The sequence below is a fragment of the Rhizophagus irregularis genome, chromosome 6, assembly GCF_026210795.1.
Source record: "Rhizophagus irregularis chromosome 6, complete sequence".
Taxonomy (NCBI): domain Eukaryota; kingdom Fungi; phylum Glomeromycota; class Glomeromycetes; order Glomerales; family Glomeraceae; genus Rhizophagus; species Rhizophagus irregularis.
The window spans coordinates 75,980-95,088 of NC_089434.1; the positions used below are offsets into that span (position 1 = coordinate 75,980).

A 19,109-nucleotide genomic window follows, 5' to 3' on the forward strand; every position below is an offset into this window, starting at 1 on the left:
AGTCTTTTTTTTTTTTGGTCTAAAATTTTCAGTTCTTTCAGTCCTTTATAGTAAGTAAAGTTATAAAATCTTGTTGTTGGATTTCTGCAACGACCGAAGTCAAAAGCCCGAAGGCTTCTGAGCCCTCTACCAACAAGGCTTCCTAATAGATAAAGAACCGGACCTTTTTTATCCCAGAGAACCTCGGAGGCTAACCGATACATAACTTTCTCTTTTTTTTTCAACATAACTTTCAATAGAGTTTACAAAATGGGAAATAAAAAGCTTCGTAAGGAAGAGTAAGTAACCCTTCGTGTCAGTTAACTTATCAAAAATTGAGATATATTTATAAATTTATACAAAAAGCAGCCTGGAATCAGAAATCTTATACGAATCTAGTTCGGAATCAGAATCAAAATCGGAATCGGAACTAGGTACATTTAGTATGTCGTATAATTCTGCTTATTGTGTTCTAAACATTCTGATTCACTGCTTAATCATCAGGAAATTATATAGTGCGAAAAGTTGCGCAAGTTTACACATCATAATATTTCGTAAGCTTCCAGACCCGCCGCAAGTTTGCGTAAGCGTAATATTTTGTAACTTTTTAAAATATTTCGAAATATTACGATATGCAAAGCTTCGTAATTTTACGATTTGTAATATTCCGTAATTTTGCGGTTCGCAATATTTCGTAATTTTACATATTATTTCGTAAGTTTTCAGACCCGCCGCAAGTTTGCGTAAGCGTAATATTTTGTAACTTTTTAAAATATTTCGAAATATTACTGTATGCAAGGCTTCGTAATTTTACGATTCGTAATATTCCGTAATTTTACTGCGTAATACTTCGCAACTTTTTAAAATATTTCGAAATTCTATGATGCGTAATGTTCCATAATTTGACGATTCGTAATATTCTGTGATTTTACACAACTTAATATTTCGTAATATTTCAAAATATTTCGATAAATAATACTTCATTTTCTGTACTATAAGTTTATATAATGTATGTTTTATTAGATATAATCATAAAAAATTACAAGTATTTATTAATATATACAGAATACATAAAAGTAAAAAAAAGAAAGAGTAGAGTAACAATATTATTAGACGTAAAAAGAAGAGAAACAGCTATAGTAACGTTAGTATTAGATATAAAGATAAAAGAAATATTGTTATTATTGTTAGTATTAAGGTAAAAAGAGTTAAAGAAACAGTAAAAGGAGTAAAAGAAACATGGATATTATCGTTAGTATTAAAGTACAAGTAAAAAGAAATAAAGGAAACGTAGATAGTATTGTTAGTATTACGACATAAAGTAACAAAGAGGTAAAAAAAAACGCGTTAATATTAAAATAATTAGTATTAATAAATAAATATTTCTATACCTGCAAAGTAATTGAACAAAAGAATAAAGAAATAAAGAGAAAGGAAAAAATAAACATGTTGTTAGTATTGTTAGTATCGTTAGTATTAAAGTACAAGTAAAAAGGAATAAAGGAAACATGGATATTATTGTTAGTATTACGATACAAAATAACAAAGAGGTAAAAAAAAATGAAAATAATTAGTATTAATAAACAAATATTTCTATACCTGCAAAGCAATAAATTATGAAATATATGTAAATATATTGTATATAATTAAAGAAATAATAGAAAGAAGAGACAAAAAAATTAAAAATATTGAACAAAAGAATAAAGAAATAAGAAACAAAAATAAATAAGACAAAAACGCGTGCATAATTAAATGATTAAATGATTAAATCACATGCAAGGATCAGCCTAATTTTGATTGGCCAGAAAATACGATATCATAAAATTACATTTTAAAAAATTATATATTGTACAGCGGGTGTGACATAAATAAATCGTGACTGAAATTTGTGTTCAATTTGTGTTTAATTTGTGTTGATAATTCTGGTAAAAAATTATTAATTTTGGCCAAATTTCGTTAAATTTGTTAAATTTGTGTTGAGTTTGTGTTGAATTTGTGTTGCGTAATTTTTTATTTATCACAAGGGGATGATATTTAGTAATTGCATGTAACGACGTACAAGATTTTTTTTTATGATTTTTTTAAGAAATGTACGCAAAATATTTAATCAGAATATAATTGTTTTATTTTTAAATATGATATATTGATGATTTTTTTTTAAAAAAAAAATTGATTTTTTTAAAATTCAATAGAATGTGCTAATAATAAATTGGTTTATTTTTAAATATAATATATTGATATTTATATTTAAATAACCAAAACATGTACATGATTTTTAATTATTTTTAATTGAAATCAAACTAAGATTTTTTTTTTAAAAAAAATTAAAATAAATTAAGTGATTTATATTTATATTTAGAATCATGATATTTATATTTAGATAATCCATATCCGCATGAGATTTAATTAATATGTTTAATGATGAAAAGTCTAATAAATTAAATTTTAATTGAAATGAGAAATAAAATCAAACCAAAGAGGTATTGTTCAAATTTTATTTAAAGTGACATTTTACGACTTTCTTTCAAATTTTTACTCATCCCAAAATCAAATTACTAATAATGCCTCGCCACACACGTCGTCGTTCCCACTATAACGTCCATTGGAACTGGGCTATGATGGACGAACTTGTTGACATACGCCGAGACAGAAACCGCGCCTACCACAATATTAATGGTAGAAGCCGCCAAGATTTTTGGGACTCTGTTGCCAATAGGTTCATATGACTAATATCTATAATTTCTTTAAGAAAAGAATTTAAATTCAAATTAACCAATCCATTTAATTGAATCAGAATAAATAGAATATTTCGAACGAGGGTTTCCAGGCAACAGTGCAGCCAAAAGTGGAGGAACCTCGTCAGGGATTACCATGTAAGTAAATAAATAACATTACATTCATATAAATTAAATGTATTTACCGAATATTCAAACTGATTTTGATATTTAGAACTATGTCCTTTATCGTAATGGTAACCCTGGGTGGCGGCTGTGAACGCGTACCGGCGCAAGATATTATCGCGAATTTAGAACGAGATTTTGGGAGAGGCCGGGTAATTATACTATAATAAAATTTATAATTAATATTTACGTTCATGTTTTAAATTTGATAAATTTGATCAATTTTAGTCACGCGTGACGATCGTAGGGCAAGGAGAAACTTACCTACGTATCGTAGAAGAAGATAATTATTTTTATTTTTTTATTATTTATTAAGTGAGTAGCTAGGCCCAGTCCGTACCAAATATCGGCTGGAGACTCACGTTTTTTTTGGGCTGTGACTGATACTGACGTCCACGCCGTACAGCCTGGGTACTATTTTATAAAATAGTAGCGAACAAGTATTAAATGTGTATTTTTTTTATTAAGTTATAATAAAAATTAGAATTTACTTTAATTTTTAACATAAAAATTGTAAATAATAAAAAATTCGTAAATAAAAATAAATTTGCTTTCCCAAACTTAAAAAAAAAGGTGTTTATATAAAAGAAAAGGTGTTTATATTATTTTTGATTATTCAATAGTATCACATGCCCTTGTATACGTTCTACTGCATATGCAGTTTACAATCTTGTAAATTTTCGAAATATTTCAACCGTAATATTACGCAGGTTTACAGTTTCGTAAATTTTCGAAATATTTCAACCGTAATATTACGCAGGTTTACAGTTTCGTAAATTTGCAGAATATTTTGACCGTAATATTACGCAGGTTTACAGTTTCGTAAATTTTCGAAATATTTTAACCGTAATATTACGCAGGTTTACAGTTTCGTAAATTTTCGAAATATTTTAACCGTAATATTACGCAGGTTTACAGTTTCGTAAATTTTCGAAATATTTCAACCGTAATATTACGCAGGTTTACAGTTTCGTAAATTTTCGAAATATTTCAACCGTAATATTACGCAGGTTTACAGTTTCGTAAATTTGCAGAATATTTTGACCGTAATATTGCGTAAATCTTACGATATTGAAAACTCACGTAATATTTTAACCGTAATATCACATAAATCTTACGAAATTGTAAACTTACGTAATATTTTGAAATTTTTCGAAATATTATGCCATAAACTTTCGTAAACTTACAAAATCGTAAACTTACGCAATTTTTCGCGCTATAAAATTTCCTGATGATGGTCAATATACAATTGATAGAATTAAACCCGGAAGGCACTCAAATTCTTGATTCTGATTCTAGGCCAAGAGATGGCAAGAAAAGAAAAAAGTCAAAAGAACGACGATACCAACATGTATCTGAAATGCCCAAAGATTTGAGAGAAGCATTAAGGGTAAACAAAACTTTCGCTGTATTTTTTATTTTTATAAATTTACTGATAATAATATATTTTTAGAGAGATCTATTCTGGAATCAGGCAAGAATGCCTCAGGAAACTCAATTAGATATCGAAAAAACGTTCGAGCTTCAAAAGGATCTTGTAGTTAAAACGATTGTGCCAAATTTAATGAAAACATTGGATCTTGACACCTACACCATAGGGGAAGGTGTCATATACGAGATGATCTATCAGCGGCACCGCCACAAAAGGGACAATCTTTGGGTCAAAAATAAATCAGAAAATGATATAAAGAAAGAAACAGGATGGAAACACCAAAATTCACGACGATCGGAGGTAAATATAAATGTTATATTTTACTAATCATCCTAATCATCATTATTTATTTACGAGTTTTTTATAAAATAGAAAAGAAAAAAAAGATCAAAGACGATCAACAATTTAAAAAAAATTAATGATCCGTTGATTGAAAAGTTCAGTAACGAAGAATTGCGGCCAATAATTACAGAAAACGGCTATCATAGCCCGGAAATTTCAGAAAGCGAGGACGAGCGAAACATAATCGTTGTGCGTAACTTGCGATAGCGCTCCAGCACTGTAAGTGAATTTATTGAAATGGGTTACATATAACTGGCATATGCTAATTCATTTTAAAACAAAGCTGCGCAGATTTTTGTACTATGTTGATAGTAATACAACAAAAGGCGACAAAAAGCGTGAACGGGTGTACAAGCCTAGTGAGTATGTTAAAGAAACGGCGCCGAATAGCGCGCCTAGTTGGACGAAATCAGGCTACGATGGGCCATTAAAAAATCCAGTTGCCAAGGCGATTAGTAAATTACAAAATAAATGAAATATGTTAGTAAATTTAATAAATATAAATAAATATATCAGTAAATTTAATAAATATATCAGTAAATTTAATAAATATCAGTAAATTTAATAAATATATCAGTAAATATAATGCTTGAGTCAAACAGATTGAAAAGAAATTAAAGACTGAGACAACCTTTTTGGTTCAATTTTCACAATACCTAATTTTTTTATTTTATTTCATCAACTGACAATCATACCGATATACCGATATATCAAGCTAATCTAGCTGCGGATTACCAGCCAGATTATTTTTGACATTAATTTAGAAATCGACATATATACGCAAAGTTGCTAAATTTTGTAAATTTCACGAGTCGGGCTAACTAATAAATCGGTATCCGTATTTGCAAATATATTGTTATAATACGCAAATAGTCCAATTTGATTAGTGATCTGGATCATTGAAATTTAATCTGATTGGCCAGATCTCTGTTTGATTACGATAAATATGGAAATAAGCACATTTTGTTTACAACAAAACCTTTTTACCTATTTGCGAATTTTTCTTTTTTTTGCCGTTTGCCTATTTGCGAATTTTTCTTCTTTTGCCGTTTTGCCTATTTGCGAATTTTTCTTATACCATCTTACGAATGCGTTGCCTATTTTTTGTTTATTTTTGCTTATTATATCACCGTTTACTTTCTACGCCCATAATATATGGTGTGAAATTATTGGACTCGTTCACTGACAATGGTTGACATACTGGTATGTCAGTTACTTTCAGCTGTATGAGTTTATAACAAATTAATAATAATAAGCACTTTCACATTCAACAATCGTGAACGGGAATATTCCAATTTTATTCTGGAGACAGATACGGAAACTGTTATTTATCGCTAACCTTCACTATTTCCTTTTTGTAAAACAGGTTTCATTGAGTTGTGTTTCAAATATCCTCCTGTTTTTATAGGTGCGAGAACATGCCGATTTTTTGATGAATTTAATACTTCTTTTGCTCCTCACACTCAATCAAAGTGAAATATAGAACGACAATGCATATTTCTTTCGATTTTCATTTTACTGAGTGTAACTTTAAAAATGGTAAGCGAATATTTGTACTGATCTTCACTTCTAACGAAATAAACTTTATTCGTTTTTAGCGATCAGAAATGAAATGTATATATACCGATTTTGATAAACTTCATTTAGAGGCAAGCCTGACTGATGGGTCTAATGGTATTATGGTAAGTAATAATAGGTATACTTTTTTTTGATATAACATTCTAGTTATGTATTTTTTTTCATGCATATTTTTACATATAGTACGCTGTGGTCTGGAACCACCCGAGATTTTTGACTACCTAGGGATGAAGTTGTAAGGTGCTTGTACCTGATAGGCTAGCCTCCTCTAATCTAGGGTCTCATTAATCGGGAGACGAGGTGGTTCCTAAGTACCTTCCACATCAAGGGCGGACATTTTTTGTAAAATCACACGTTGGGAATACTATCTCGTAATGAATACTTCAAAGACAAAAGGAGCGAAAAGCCTTCAGTTTGTTGTTAGCGGTGAAGATGTAGTGGTCGTGCCATTTAATGGTTGCGTTGATTGATTGATATACTCATATTTTGTAGGATTAGCTAATACATGAGATTTCTCGAAAATCAGAAATGAACACTGCCGATTTTCACCCTACTGACATATATTTTTAAATTCGTTTTCTGCAATCAGAAACGAAGTGTATCTACCGGTGTTGAAAAACTTTAAAGGTGAGTTCATTCCTAGCACAATTCGTTTAGATAATTAACGTGACGGTATCTTTAAATTGTTCCTACTTTCAGCAATCGGCAAACTCATCTCTGATATCAGTAACTATGACCAGTTTTATGGTGGGCTAATGGAGTAAAATAGGTATGCTTTTTTTTTGATATATAACATAGTTATGTGTATTTTTTCATGTATATCAAAAGGAGTGAAAAGCCTTCAGTTTGCTAGCGGTGAAGATGTAATAATGATCGTGCCATTTAATGGTTGCGTTGATTGATTGATTAACGTATGCCTTACTCATATTTTGTAGGATTAGCTAATACATGAGATTTCTCGAAAATCGGAAATGAACACTGCCGATTTTCACCCTACCGACATATATTTTTAAATTCATTTTCTTCAATCAGAAGCGAAGTGTAACTACCGGTTTTGACGAACTTTAAAGGTGAGTTCATTCCTAGCACAATTCGTTTAGATAATTAACGTGACGGTATCTTTAAATTACTCCTACTTTCAGCAATCGGCAAACTTGATTTCTGATATCAGTAACTATGACCAGTTTTATGGTGGGCTAATGGTACAAATAGGTATGCTTTTTTTTTTGATATATAACATAGTTATGTGTATTTTTTCATGTATATCAAAGGGAGCGAAAAGTCTACAGTTTGTTAGCGGTGAAGATGTAGTGGTCGTGCCATTTGATGGTTGCGTTGATTGATTGATTAACGTACACCTTACTACTCATATTTTATTTGTAAGATTAGCTAATACGCGAGATTTCTTGAAAAATCAAAAACACTGCCAATTCTCACCCTACTGACATATTTTCTGCGATCAATAGCAAATTGTGTATTTACCGATTTTGACGAACTTTATTAAAGGTGAGTTCATTCTTAGCACAATTCGTTTGAGATATTTAACGTGTCAATAATTAACGTTTCAGTCAGATCTAAATTGCTCCTACTTTCAGCAATTGGATAACTCGATTTCTGACGAAATGTAGAAGTACTGTGCCGAGGAGCGAAAATTAATTATTGCATTTGTCAGCGGTTCTTTATTAAATAGTTGCTCATGTTGATTAATCGATTAATGTACGCCCTTATTCATATTCTAATTCGCAAGATTTCTCAAAAAATCAGAAATGAACCGTATTTTATTTCATTTTTAGAAACGAATTTGTATATCTATCGATTTTGACGAATTTCATTCATTCGATAATTAACATGATGGTCTTTAAGCTGTTCCTACTTTCAGTAATCGGAAAACTCGATTTCTGACGGACATTCGTTAGGAGTTTGGTAAGCAAGATTTCATCACCATTTATTTCTAATAACTTGTTTGTTCGTTTAATGTATAACATTTATTAATTCTTTATTTTTAAATTTGTTCCTGTTAGCAATCAGAACAATCAGAAACAAAAACGTACCGATTTTCGCTTAATCATATTACTTTTATTATGATTGTATACATTGATATAAGTTCCCATTTGAAATAAATTATATTTACAACTATGATTGTACAATCAAATTTTTGAATATATTGTAAATTGTAATTAATAAAGCGCATGTAGGCTGGAATTAAAACCATTGTTTTTAATAATTTGTAATTAATAATGCGTAAATAAATATATAATAAATAAAATAGGTGCATCATAAACATTTTATAAAACCGATTTTACCAATCGGCTATTACAAATCAGCTATTAATCAGTCATCAATACATTATCAATCGGTCATTAATACGCTACCAATCGGTCATTAATCAGATACTGCCCGATTGCTGTCGGATTAAGCAAATCCAATAAGTCATCAATCAGTTATCAATTGACCATTAATTGACCATCGTTCGGCCATCAATTGACTCTCAATTTGTCACCAATCGGGCAGCCCGGATGATAGCCGGTTGTTGTCGGATTTTGGCGGAAATCAACTATCAATCGGGCAGCCCAATTGAAAAAATCAGTTACCAACCAGGCATCAATCGGATACCCGATTGATGCCTGGTTGGTGACTGATTTGGCATCTTTCGACCTGTGTGGTGTGGCATACTACAAGTTAAATCTTCTATTCAAAGGTATAATCGACAAATATTTTTGTTTTCCTACCATAATATTTCTAAATTTTGTAGCTCGACATAATATCCTATGAACCGCTAACAGGGAATCACAATTTTCTTGAAAGTATTCAGCTTTCCATAATTCGGTATTTGATATTTCTGGCTCCATAAAACTATGTTTAAACCGAATACTAGAAGAAGGTGCAGGTTTATACCACTTGACATATGCTAGGAGGTGAGTTTTCGTTCCTTCTGGAAATCTAAGGGCATGCTCAAAATAATATTGGACTTCACCCGGATAAGTGTCAACTGAATCATCATTAGCTGCTTTCCATTTTGCAAATATATTCGCATTTTTTTCATGGTGACCAGAAATCATAGATCCAAATATTTTGGCGCCAATTTGTAGTCTTGCATGCTAATTCATATGCAAATCCATAAATCCTAACACATCTTCTTTTTCCCTTTCATATAATATTGCATACCATTCACATAGAAATTCTCGCAACTCCAAAGGCATAACGACATTGATATATGATGGGTTAAGCATTTGGCCAGGTAATGGTTCAGTGCCATATATTTTGAAAATTATAGACGTATTATGTCTCATGAATAGAAAATGCTGCAGTTTCTCCCTTTCTGCTGTGATTGCTAAACTTTCTACAGCTTTTTTTGGTACAAGAAGATGGAGAGATTCATCTAGAAGGCCAGATGTCCATTTACATGATAAGTGATAATCCACCAAAGTGTTTTTAAGAACAATTTTCATTAATTCAGGTTCTATTTATCGGTTACTATTAGAATATGATCCTAAATAACAGGAATTTTTTTAATAAAAGTACTAAAGACAATTGAAAGACACTGAAGTAAATTTACCTATATATCCATTAAGTCTTTCAAACGGGAAAAGCCAAAAACTATATATAGGACCATAATCACGACAGCAATCAGGGATATGAAGTGCAAGATGTATATTGCTTGTTATAAATTCTGGTCCATATATATATTCTATAAGGTAGGCCATATCTTTTAACCTCTCTTGCGCCTCCTTCAAATCATTATCTGTAATAAATCTTGCTACTAAAAAATTACAAGCTCGAACAAAATGCCCTAAGATCTTTCTATCATTATCATCTAGCATATCCCATAATATAGATGTAGAATAAATCATAATAAAGGTCTTCCATTGATCAGCAGTTAAGTTAGAAAACCCATCATTTCCGATTGCAATTTTTGGAGGAATTCTACCAATGTCAGAAGGTAAATCAATATTATCCATTCTGTTTTGTGCTACACGAAGTTGTTCTATAGTTAATTTTTTTGGTTTACAAAAATGGATTTGATTATCCATTTTGCAACACCGAGGAAAAGACAATGCATAGGATCCACTACAGCAAATCGTATAGGATCCATGTATGGTAGGCGAAGCACTTCAGTCCATCTTATACCATATACTTTAAAATGTGCTTCTCTGGAGGACTTTGAGTTACATTGCAACCATTCATGAGCATATTGCCTATGTAATAAAAGATCTGCAGGCTTTGTTACCCATTCATTATAGTCTTGCATTCTTCTGTAATGAGTTTTTCTAAATTTCCCGCTATAAGTGGTATATTTGTCACATCTATAGCATTTCATTACTGCAGATCTATGACCAAATAACTTTCGTGTAGCTGGAGTATCAGACGATCCAACAATTAACGCAACTTTTTTTTCTAAACCATTGGAAAATTGGTGAGTTTTTGGTACTTTCCACCCCTTCCAAAGTTCTAATAACTCATCTACAATAGAAGCTAGATAATGATTAATGCGTTCCAACCCTGCCTCTTTTGGTCCTGGTAAGAAACCCAAATATATAATATTTTCAGGCTTATTCCTTTCTGACCTTAGAAGATTACAAATAGACGCATAAATAGCGCCAGTACTATGCTGCGTGTAGGAGAATGGTTGGAACCAATCAAGATTAAGGAGAAGACCTAGATAGGTTGTGGCAGTCTCTGTTGTAAAAAAGGTACTACCATCAAATGGAAAATTTTTCCATACCTTACTATCGTAAATATCTGAATAGATATTATTTTTGTTTCTTTGAGTCCCTGATAATTTTAACATGTTCTCAAAATCTGGTCGTTGATATAAAATGCTCAATTGCTGACGAATGTTTGGCTTAAGATAAAGCATGCGAGGTACCGCAATTGTTGCATTTTTATTTTTTTTGAGAATGGAAAGTGGATTATTGCATTAGTGATTACGACTTGATATTGGATTATTTGAATATTCTTTATACGGGCAATTCATTATAGTAACTTTTCCTTCTTCCTTATATGCAATAATATCTTTAACATTATGCAATTTATGGCAATCGGTACATGCAGCTAATTGCATTTTCGGTTGAAAAATGTTTAACCATATTTTTGCCATATATAATAAGGTAGGAAAATTTTCAAATTGCAACTTATTAAAGCGCATAAGAATTATATGAAAAAATTTTATTAAGGATTTAAGTGCAATATCAGGCAATCGAAATCTTTGTTGAAATTTAAATAGCCATATTATAATCTCAGTATTAATAGAATCACTTAAGCTTTCCACTATAAATGCTTCTTCATTGTCATTGTCAATCTTAGGAGATGCGAAAAAATCTTCTACATCATCATTCTCCTCTCATTCATCCACATCATCATTCTCTTCCTCATCCATATTATCTACATCATCATTCTCCTCTCCTTCATTCACATCATCATTCTCTTTCCCATCCATATTATTTACATCATCATTCTTCTCTCCCTCATTCACATCATCATTCTTTTCCTCATCCATATTATTTACATCATCATTCTCTTCCCCCTCATTTATATTATCTACATTATAATTCTCACCAAAATAATTGATTTCATCATTATTTTCATTAATTGTAGATGCTGGAATACGAAAACATAAAGGTTTTGATGAAAATAATGTTATATTTTCTTCAATATATTGGAAAGAGGGACCAGGATGGGAAGAGTCCTGATTCGAACTAGATGTACCGGAGTAATTATTTCTTTTTCGCTTTTTTGATATATTCAATTTTATTTCTGTATTTATATATGTATTATTAACAGATGATGTTTTTTTCTTTCTTATCATGATGGTATTTTCCTGATTTTTTCTAAAATCTTTTGATCTCGATTTTCACAAACTATCATCATACGTATGTTTCTCTTGAGTGCGAAAATCAACTTCTGCACCTTTGCAACGAGCACAATTGCAAATATACAAATACTTTTTTTTGGGCTTTATTAAATCAGCCACAAAGGTTTCAGAGGTTTCAACTTTACGTTTTTTATTACTCTTTATTAATTCAGATACAGAGTTACATTTTTTATTACTCATTTTTATTAAAATGTATAAAATATATTTTTTATTCTATCACTTTTAATAGTTAGTAATCAAGACGTTCAGAAACGAGCTTTTATTAATCCTTATCATACAAAAGAATTGCACAAGAATTTTATGAGCGCGTTACTTTTACCTGGTGAGAATTGTGCAAACGCGTTGCTAACTCTGAGCCTTGATCTGCATCCTGAAATTTCCAAAATCATTATAAATTTGCACACAATCAACTTTTCTTGCATTCTGAAATCTCTACTTTATATGGGATTTTTTTATTTTACAAAATAACAAAAAGATTTTATACTTCGTAACAATGAATAGTGATAATGTATCATCTAGTGATGAATCATCGTCATCATCCTCCTTCTCCTCCTCCTTCTTCTCCTTTTCTTCTTTTTCTTTTTTTTCTAAAAGTTCTTATAACATAATAAAAGCAAGTATTTAATTATTTTATATATTATTTCTGCTTTTATCCTATTTACATTTATCTATTATTTTACAGAAAGAAGTGTTTATTTGGAGCGACTTCAAGCTAAAAGACGTATACAGTATTAACTATGAGCTCACATGGGCTGAGCAAAAAGATAATATAATCACCAAGTTGCTTCCACCACTTTACAAACTTGTAAATAAAAAATATAAAGTCTCAAATAGTGATTTATTAAAGATGTTATATGGACGTTGGTGATCTCGCCATCACGTTAGTAATATTAGAAAGCAAGGAAAGCCCAAATAAAACGTAACAAAAGAAGAGCAATGAAGAATTCAAGGATGCAAGATGTAAATTATTTAATTAACAGAAGCTATTAAATTTAGTTTTTTTTTTAAATTAATTATATTGTGCTTTATAATTAACATTGTTAGAAAAAAAAGAATAATAAACGTGGCTAATTACCTAATACAAAACAAAGATAAGTACATTTGCCGATATCCTGAAAAGGATCTAGTTCAAATTTTAAAAGATTCAGGCTACCATTCCAAAGAATGGGAGAAAACTGACGAAGATGATGAAGATGATGAAAATGATGAAGAAGAAGTAGTCACAAAAAAAAATTTGATATATATTTATGAAAGATGTTGGACATCTCCTGCTGTATGTATATTTTATTATTTTTTATCAAAGTATAAACACTAATTTATAGTTTAATTTCTTTATTTAAGCTTCAACGTTTATTACATGATCGTATTGATCCAATGGTAGAGTTATTAAGGAAAAAACCACCAAACTTAAAATGTAAAAGAGTTCTAGACAAAACAGAAATAGCTAGTGTGCCACCTGCTGGCGCACCAAGCTGGTGTTTGAATAGAAAAGCACTTGAAAAATTCAACCGTTTAACCAAAAATATCCCGGTTTATGATTATGATACTGATGAAAGCATTATTCAAGACAACAATGGTGCCGATGATGATGTTGATAATAATGTCGTAAATAACAAAAATAACAACAAAAGGAAAAAAAAGAAAAATAAATCTAAATCAAAAAATAAAAAAGCAAAAAAATAAATTTTACAATTATTACACTTTTGCCTAAATAGGTTTATCGTAAAAAATACTAATCAGACTTTAATAAAAATCAGAATTCAAACATTTTCATTTAATTTTTTTAATAATTGATTGATTAAATTAAAAATATCATGGTTTGATAAAGCTATAGATTACAGTTTATTTTTTATTAATAAACAAGTTACGGTACTGATTACTTTATTACAGTAACAATTTAATTACGAATAAGGTATTTAATAAGATATCAAAAACTGATTAATAAAATTTTCTATATTAACATACGATAAATTAGATTAATGAGCTAAATACGATAATATTATTTTTTCAAAAAAATTAAAATGAAAATATACACAAATTTTTGTTTTTGGTATGTAAGTCAAATTAAATTACTATATGCTTAAATCATAACTCATAACCCAAAGTTGAGAATTAACCGGGTACCTTGCTTTAGATTTAGCGACACTTCCCAAGTCAGATGAGGTGCCACAGGTACGCTTTAAGAAAACTCGCTATGATAATAAGGATAAGTATATTTGAAAATATCATTTATGAATGAACATAGGATACGATGAATAATCTCAAATAGAAAAATAAAAAATAAAAAAATAAAATAAAATAAAAATAAAAATATAAAAAATAAAATAAAATAAAATAAATATTTTCAATTAGACAAAGCATCCTCGTTCCTTCCTGGAATTCTTATTTGACTAAATTATTATTGTTTGTAATTTGATCCATTTGAATCCACCATAAATTGCCAGACAGGGCGAACCCTTATTAGACAATTATAGCTTCATCACCAAATGGCTGCGATGTGTTTAATGATATGGCAACCTGTTTAATTCATTTTTAAATGAGCAAACGTGGCCATAAAACTCATTAAAAAGGTAGGCTACAGAGTGCAATGCAACCTACCTAACCTAATAAGTAGGTCTAAGGGTTAGGGAATAAAATATACCCTAAACCCACTCAGTTGGTATGGAAATAAAAGTTTACAAATAGAAGTTTTAGACTGTGCCTGATGACAAAATGGGTGAGGTGCAATCAGGACTTTTTCCTCTAATTCAGCCCGGAATTATAGAGGCAACATTGTTATCGTACAAAGCACATCGACGAAAACGTCTCTTAAAGAAATTAATCAATAAAGAGTATACTTGGGCAATAGCTGATCTTTATCATCACCCTATAAACTCCAAAAGGACAGTGATCAGCACAGGTATTTTGGCTTACGTATTTCTTTAAGGATTAATTAAATTGAAAGATAGGATCCAAATTCAATATGACTGAATCGATCGCCTCCGGTTATCAAACTTCCATCAGAAGTGATCGCTAGAATCAAAGATACCAATAATCACCCTTATCAGTAACGATCAAACTAAAGATGTTGGAGAAATAAAATCCGTCATTTATATGGAATTAGTTTGTATTACAATTTTATTACGATTTGGGTAAAAAAAATATCTCCTTAAAATTTATTTTTTTTCAGGTATCCTGGCTATATGGAAAGATTCCTAATATGGAGGACCGTTAAAGCAGGGTAGAATCACGTGACTTTCGAAATTTTTCTTTTTTTTAAATAAAACTCTTTATTATATATAAAACCTTCCAAATAAACTTATACTAAGTGCATTTTGACCTGTTCTGCAAGTTTACTTAGAGCACAAAATAAGGTTTAGAACACCGTTTTCGATTTATTCAACTTTTTCAATTTCGTTAAAATTGATCTATCCTTTTTTGGGTATGATCAGCAAAATTCGTTTGCTCATATGTAAAGTCAAAAACATTGTTCTTTTTCCACTTTTTCTCCCTAAGTAAACTTGTGGAGCAGGCCGAAATACACTTATTTAACGATTTTTAAGTTTACTTTAATTTTAGTTTATAAAAAATTTATCAAATCATAATAATTTTAAATCACGTGATTCTACCCCGCTTTAACGGGCCCCCTAATATGGTAATAGTACAATACACTTTATACGCCATTTTGCAAATTCAGTGTAATAGTTTACAAAGAAAAAAGGGGAACGTATTTATTTTTTTGCCATGAGAAATTTAATTACAATAAGTGGATTTCAGAAAATCGCGGTAATTTGAATAATTTGTATATGCTTTTGATAACAGGTTTGAAGTTTAGGTATTCTCTGGCCGCACTCTTGTATTACTATGATCACTGAGAGTTGGCTTGCTTATATAATAATCTTATCATTCAATATTTTCTAAAAAAGTAAATAAACATCATCTATTTATAAGTATTCATGATTTGGAAAAACTCCGTATGAAGTTGAATCAAGCATTCCATAGCAATTATCTTTTTTCGTACACTGTATTACATTTTTACAAAGTATAAAGCGTACAAAGCCAATACCAAATAGGCAGAAATCAGTAGCTGTTTTCTATACTACGATAATATTAAATAAACACACAAATTTTTTTAAAGATTGTACAAATATCAGTGACCGATATATATTAGATAACGGATCGGTGACTAATAGTTTGGATATCAGACACTTGGTAATTTACATTTTTTTTAACCATATTTGAAATTTGCGCATTATGTGACAAATCGGGTACTCGATATGTTGTTAATATGTAAAAATGCCCGATATGTACCTAATTAGTCACCGATATATAGGTATCCGATATGTATGAGATAGATCGTTTTTTGACCTGTGAATACATGGCTGTTTTCTGTATAGCAGCATTAGGAGGCGAAGTAAAGTCAGTTACAATAATCTCTTCAATAGGTCTTTAAAGAATTTGGTTAGTTTGAATAGATCTTGGATTTTAAGATGAACTGGATTGTGATTGATTAATATACATAAAACCTTGGATTGGAATTGGAGTTGTCAAGTATTCTCTGATTTTGCTTTTAATATCTTTCTCAGGTTTATATTAAATTTCTTTCTATACATTATTACTTTCTGTACACAAACTAATTTTTTAATATACTAGTATAGGGTTTTTTACATTTACCATACAATGATATTCAAAAGTATTGCAAAACCTTTAGTATTAGTTTATAGAAGTTTTATAAATATAAAATTTATTGTATTTCAGTGTAGTTAGAAAAGACTGCATGTTAAAGTCTCAAATATAAAAATTTTTTACAAGAATTTTCAATGATCAAAATTTCACAAATCACGTTAGATAAGAGATTACTGGATTATCATATATATTAAAACTTATTTTTTTTTGCGATATATTGATAATACATGTAATTTTAAAATTTTTGAATTCATTAATATATTTTAAAATAAATAAATATTTAAAAATAACTTTTGCGTTATAAAATTAAAAAAGTTTTTATATAAAAATAAAGTATTACATTTTGTATTAATAAAAAAAAGATTTAAATGATATCAAATTGATTACATAATAATAAATCTTACAAGAGGAAAAGAGGACAGCTTTAACCCTATAATGACATAATATGTGTCACTTTCCTTATTGTAAAAATTGGCAAATCTTACGCAAATAGTTCAAATAGTTAAATCTTACAACAGAAATAAGCTTTTTATATGTATCAAATTTATAAGCTTCATTTTTTTCACTTGAATATTTTGTTTGAAAAACATACTTTTATTTTTTTTCACTTGAATATTTTGTTTGGAAAACATACTTTTGAGATTGTTGCAAATATGATTTCAAAACTAGAAGGTCCAGAAGAATTAGAAAACCTGTATTTCAAAATACAAAGCATCCTTAAATCACATAATCTTGTTTAAAAGAATTTTACAAGCAGTGAATACTAATCTACGTTAACATATTCTTACTGTTTAGTAGTATTATTTAAGGATGACCAAGCCTTATTTATCTTATGTTTTAACTCTATTTTAATGTTTGATATGTATTTAAGAAAAAAAGATTTGGAGATTTTTATTAAGATTGCAAGAACATATGTTACCAATATCCAATTAGCGGTATCTTATGAAAATGATCAAATTGCACTCTTTGAAGTAAAATACAGTGAAACTATTAAAAATTTGGCATTTACATTATGTAAATTTGAAAAGAACTGTTGTGAACAATGCGGTAAGTTTTTCTTTACAGACTCAATCTATTTGAAATATTAGTACCCCTATAGTATTTCTTATATATAGATAATTCTTTAAATCTTGATCATTCAGACATCATATATAAAGGTATTTCAAAAACTTGAGATAGACGTGATATTATTTGCAATTTCTGTATTCTTAACAATCTTTAGTTGTGGTATGGAAATGAGAAAAATATTTAATAATGTACTGATGTGAACAGTGAACCTATTCATAATTTATTATTTATTCCGCATTCTGATAATAATGAGAAAAATAATTATAACTATTTTGACAACAAGAAATTGATTAAAAATTAATTATTCTGGTAGGATTTGTTGAAAGAAAGAAAACATTTGAAATTTAATTCAATTTCGTTCAATTATGGCATGTGGGAAACTAAATAAGTAAGATCAAAGGACAAATACATACAAAACTTTTATGGTCATATTCATCTTAACTTTAATGATATAGATTAGGAGAATTTAAAAACTAAGATTTCTGAGGATTTTAATTTTTCATCATTAACTATTTATTGTATAAGTTTGATGTTAATAGTTTGAAATTTTTCTCAGTCAAATAATTTTTTTAAAAACTGTCTTAAATTAGAATGTTTCGGTTACAAATAGTCAAACCATAGTTGATGGTAGAAAATTTAATCAAACTTACAGGAAAGGTAGATAATATCATTATAGCTCTTTCTGTAACTAATAAAAAAATATCCACACTTATCGATTTGTTAACAAAAAAACATAGTGTATAATTTGCAAAGTTTTACCATTTTCACATATGATTTTTGCTTTTTCTTTTTTATCAGTTATATTTTTTTTATCTAACCTTTTCTCTGTACTTTAAAGGCTATTACATGTATATTCTATATGAAGAATACTTGAAAAAAAAAATATCACATAATAATACATAGCAATATTAATATAAAGATTTCTTTATATCATCTCATATCATTAGTATATATTTTTTCTAACAAAATATACTTCAGTGAAAATATTTTGGATTTTAGGCTGCACATTAACTATATGTCTTTTATTAACTTTGTTTTCTATTATTATTTGTTCTTTACCTTGTTAGCAAGCAATTAATATGAAGTTAGTTTGGATTAGTCTTAGTTGATTTGGATTGATTTTACTTTAAATTTCACTTTTTATTTATAATTAGTGTATAGAATTTAATAAAGTTTAAAAATAATATACAGTTTCTCTTTACCATAAAAAAAAAAGAAATAATTTTAATTTTTGACTTTTAATTTCCATATGGGCCGATCCTTGGAATCTAAT

The 19,109-nt window shown here is 29.2% G+C and overlaps 1 protein-coding gene across 1 annotated transcript; it reads left to right on the forward strand.

Moving 5' to 3' along the window:
- Positions 1-4,110: 4,110 nt before the first annotated feature.
- On the forward strand, positions 4,111-5,128 carry OCT59_025810 (uncharacterized protein; the record flags this gene model as incomplete). Its single annotated transcript, XM_066142733.1, has 4 exons — positions 4,111-4,269; positions 4,333-4,611; positions 4,684-4,842; positions 4,937-5,128. 4 exons carry the CDS (start codon positions 4,111-4,113, stop codon positions 5,126-5,128), a joined length of 789 nt encoding a protein of 262 aa, XP_065992315.1.
- Between the last annotated feature and the right edge of the window lie 13,981 nt (positions 5,129-19,109).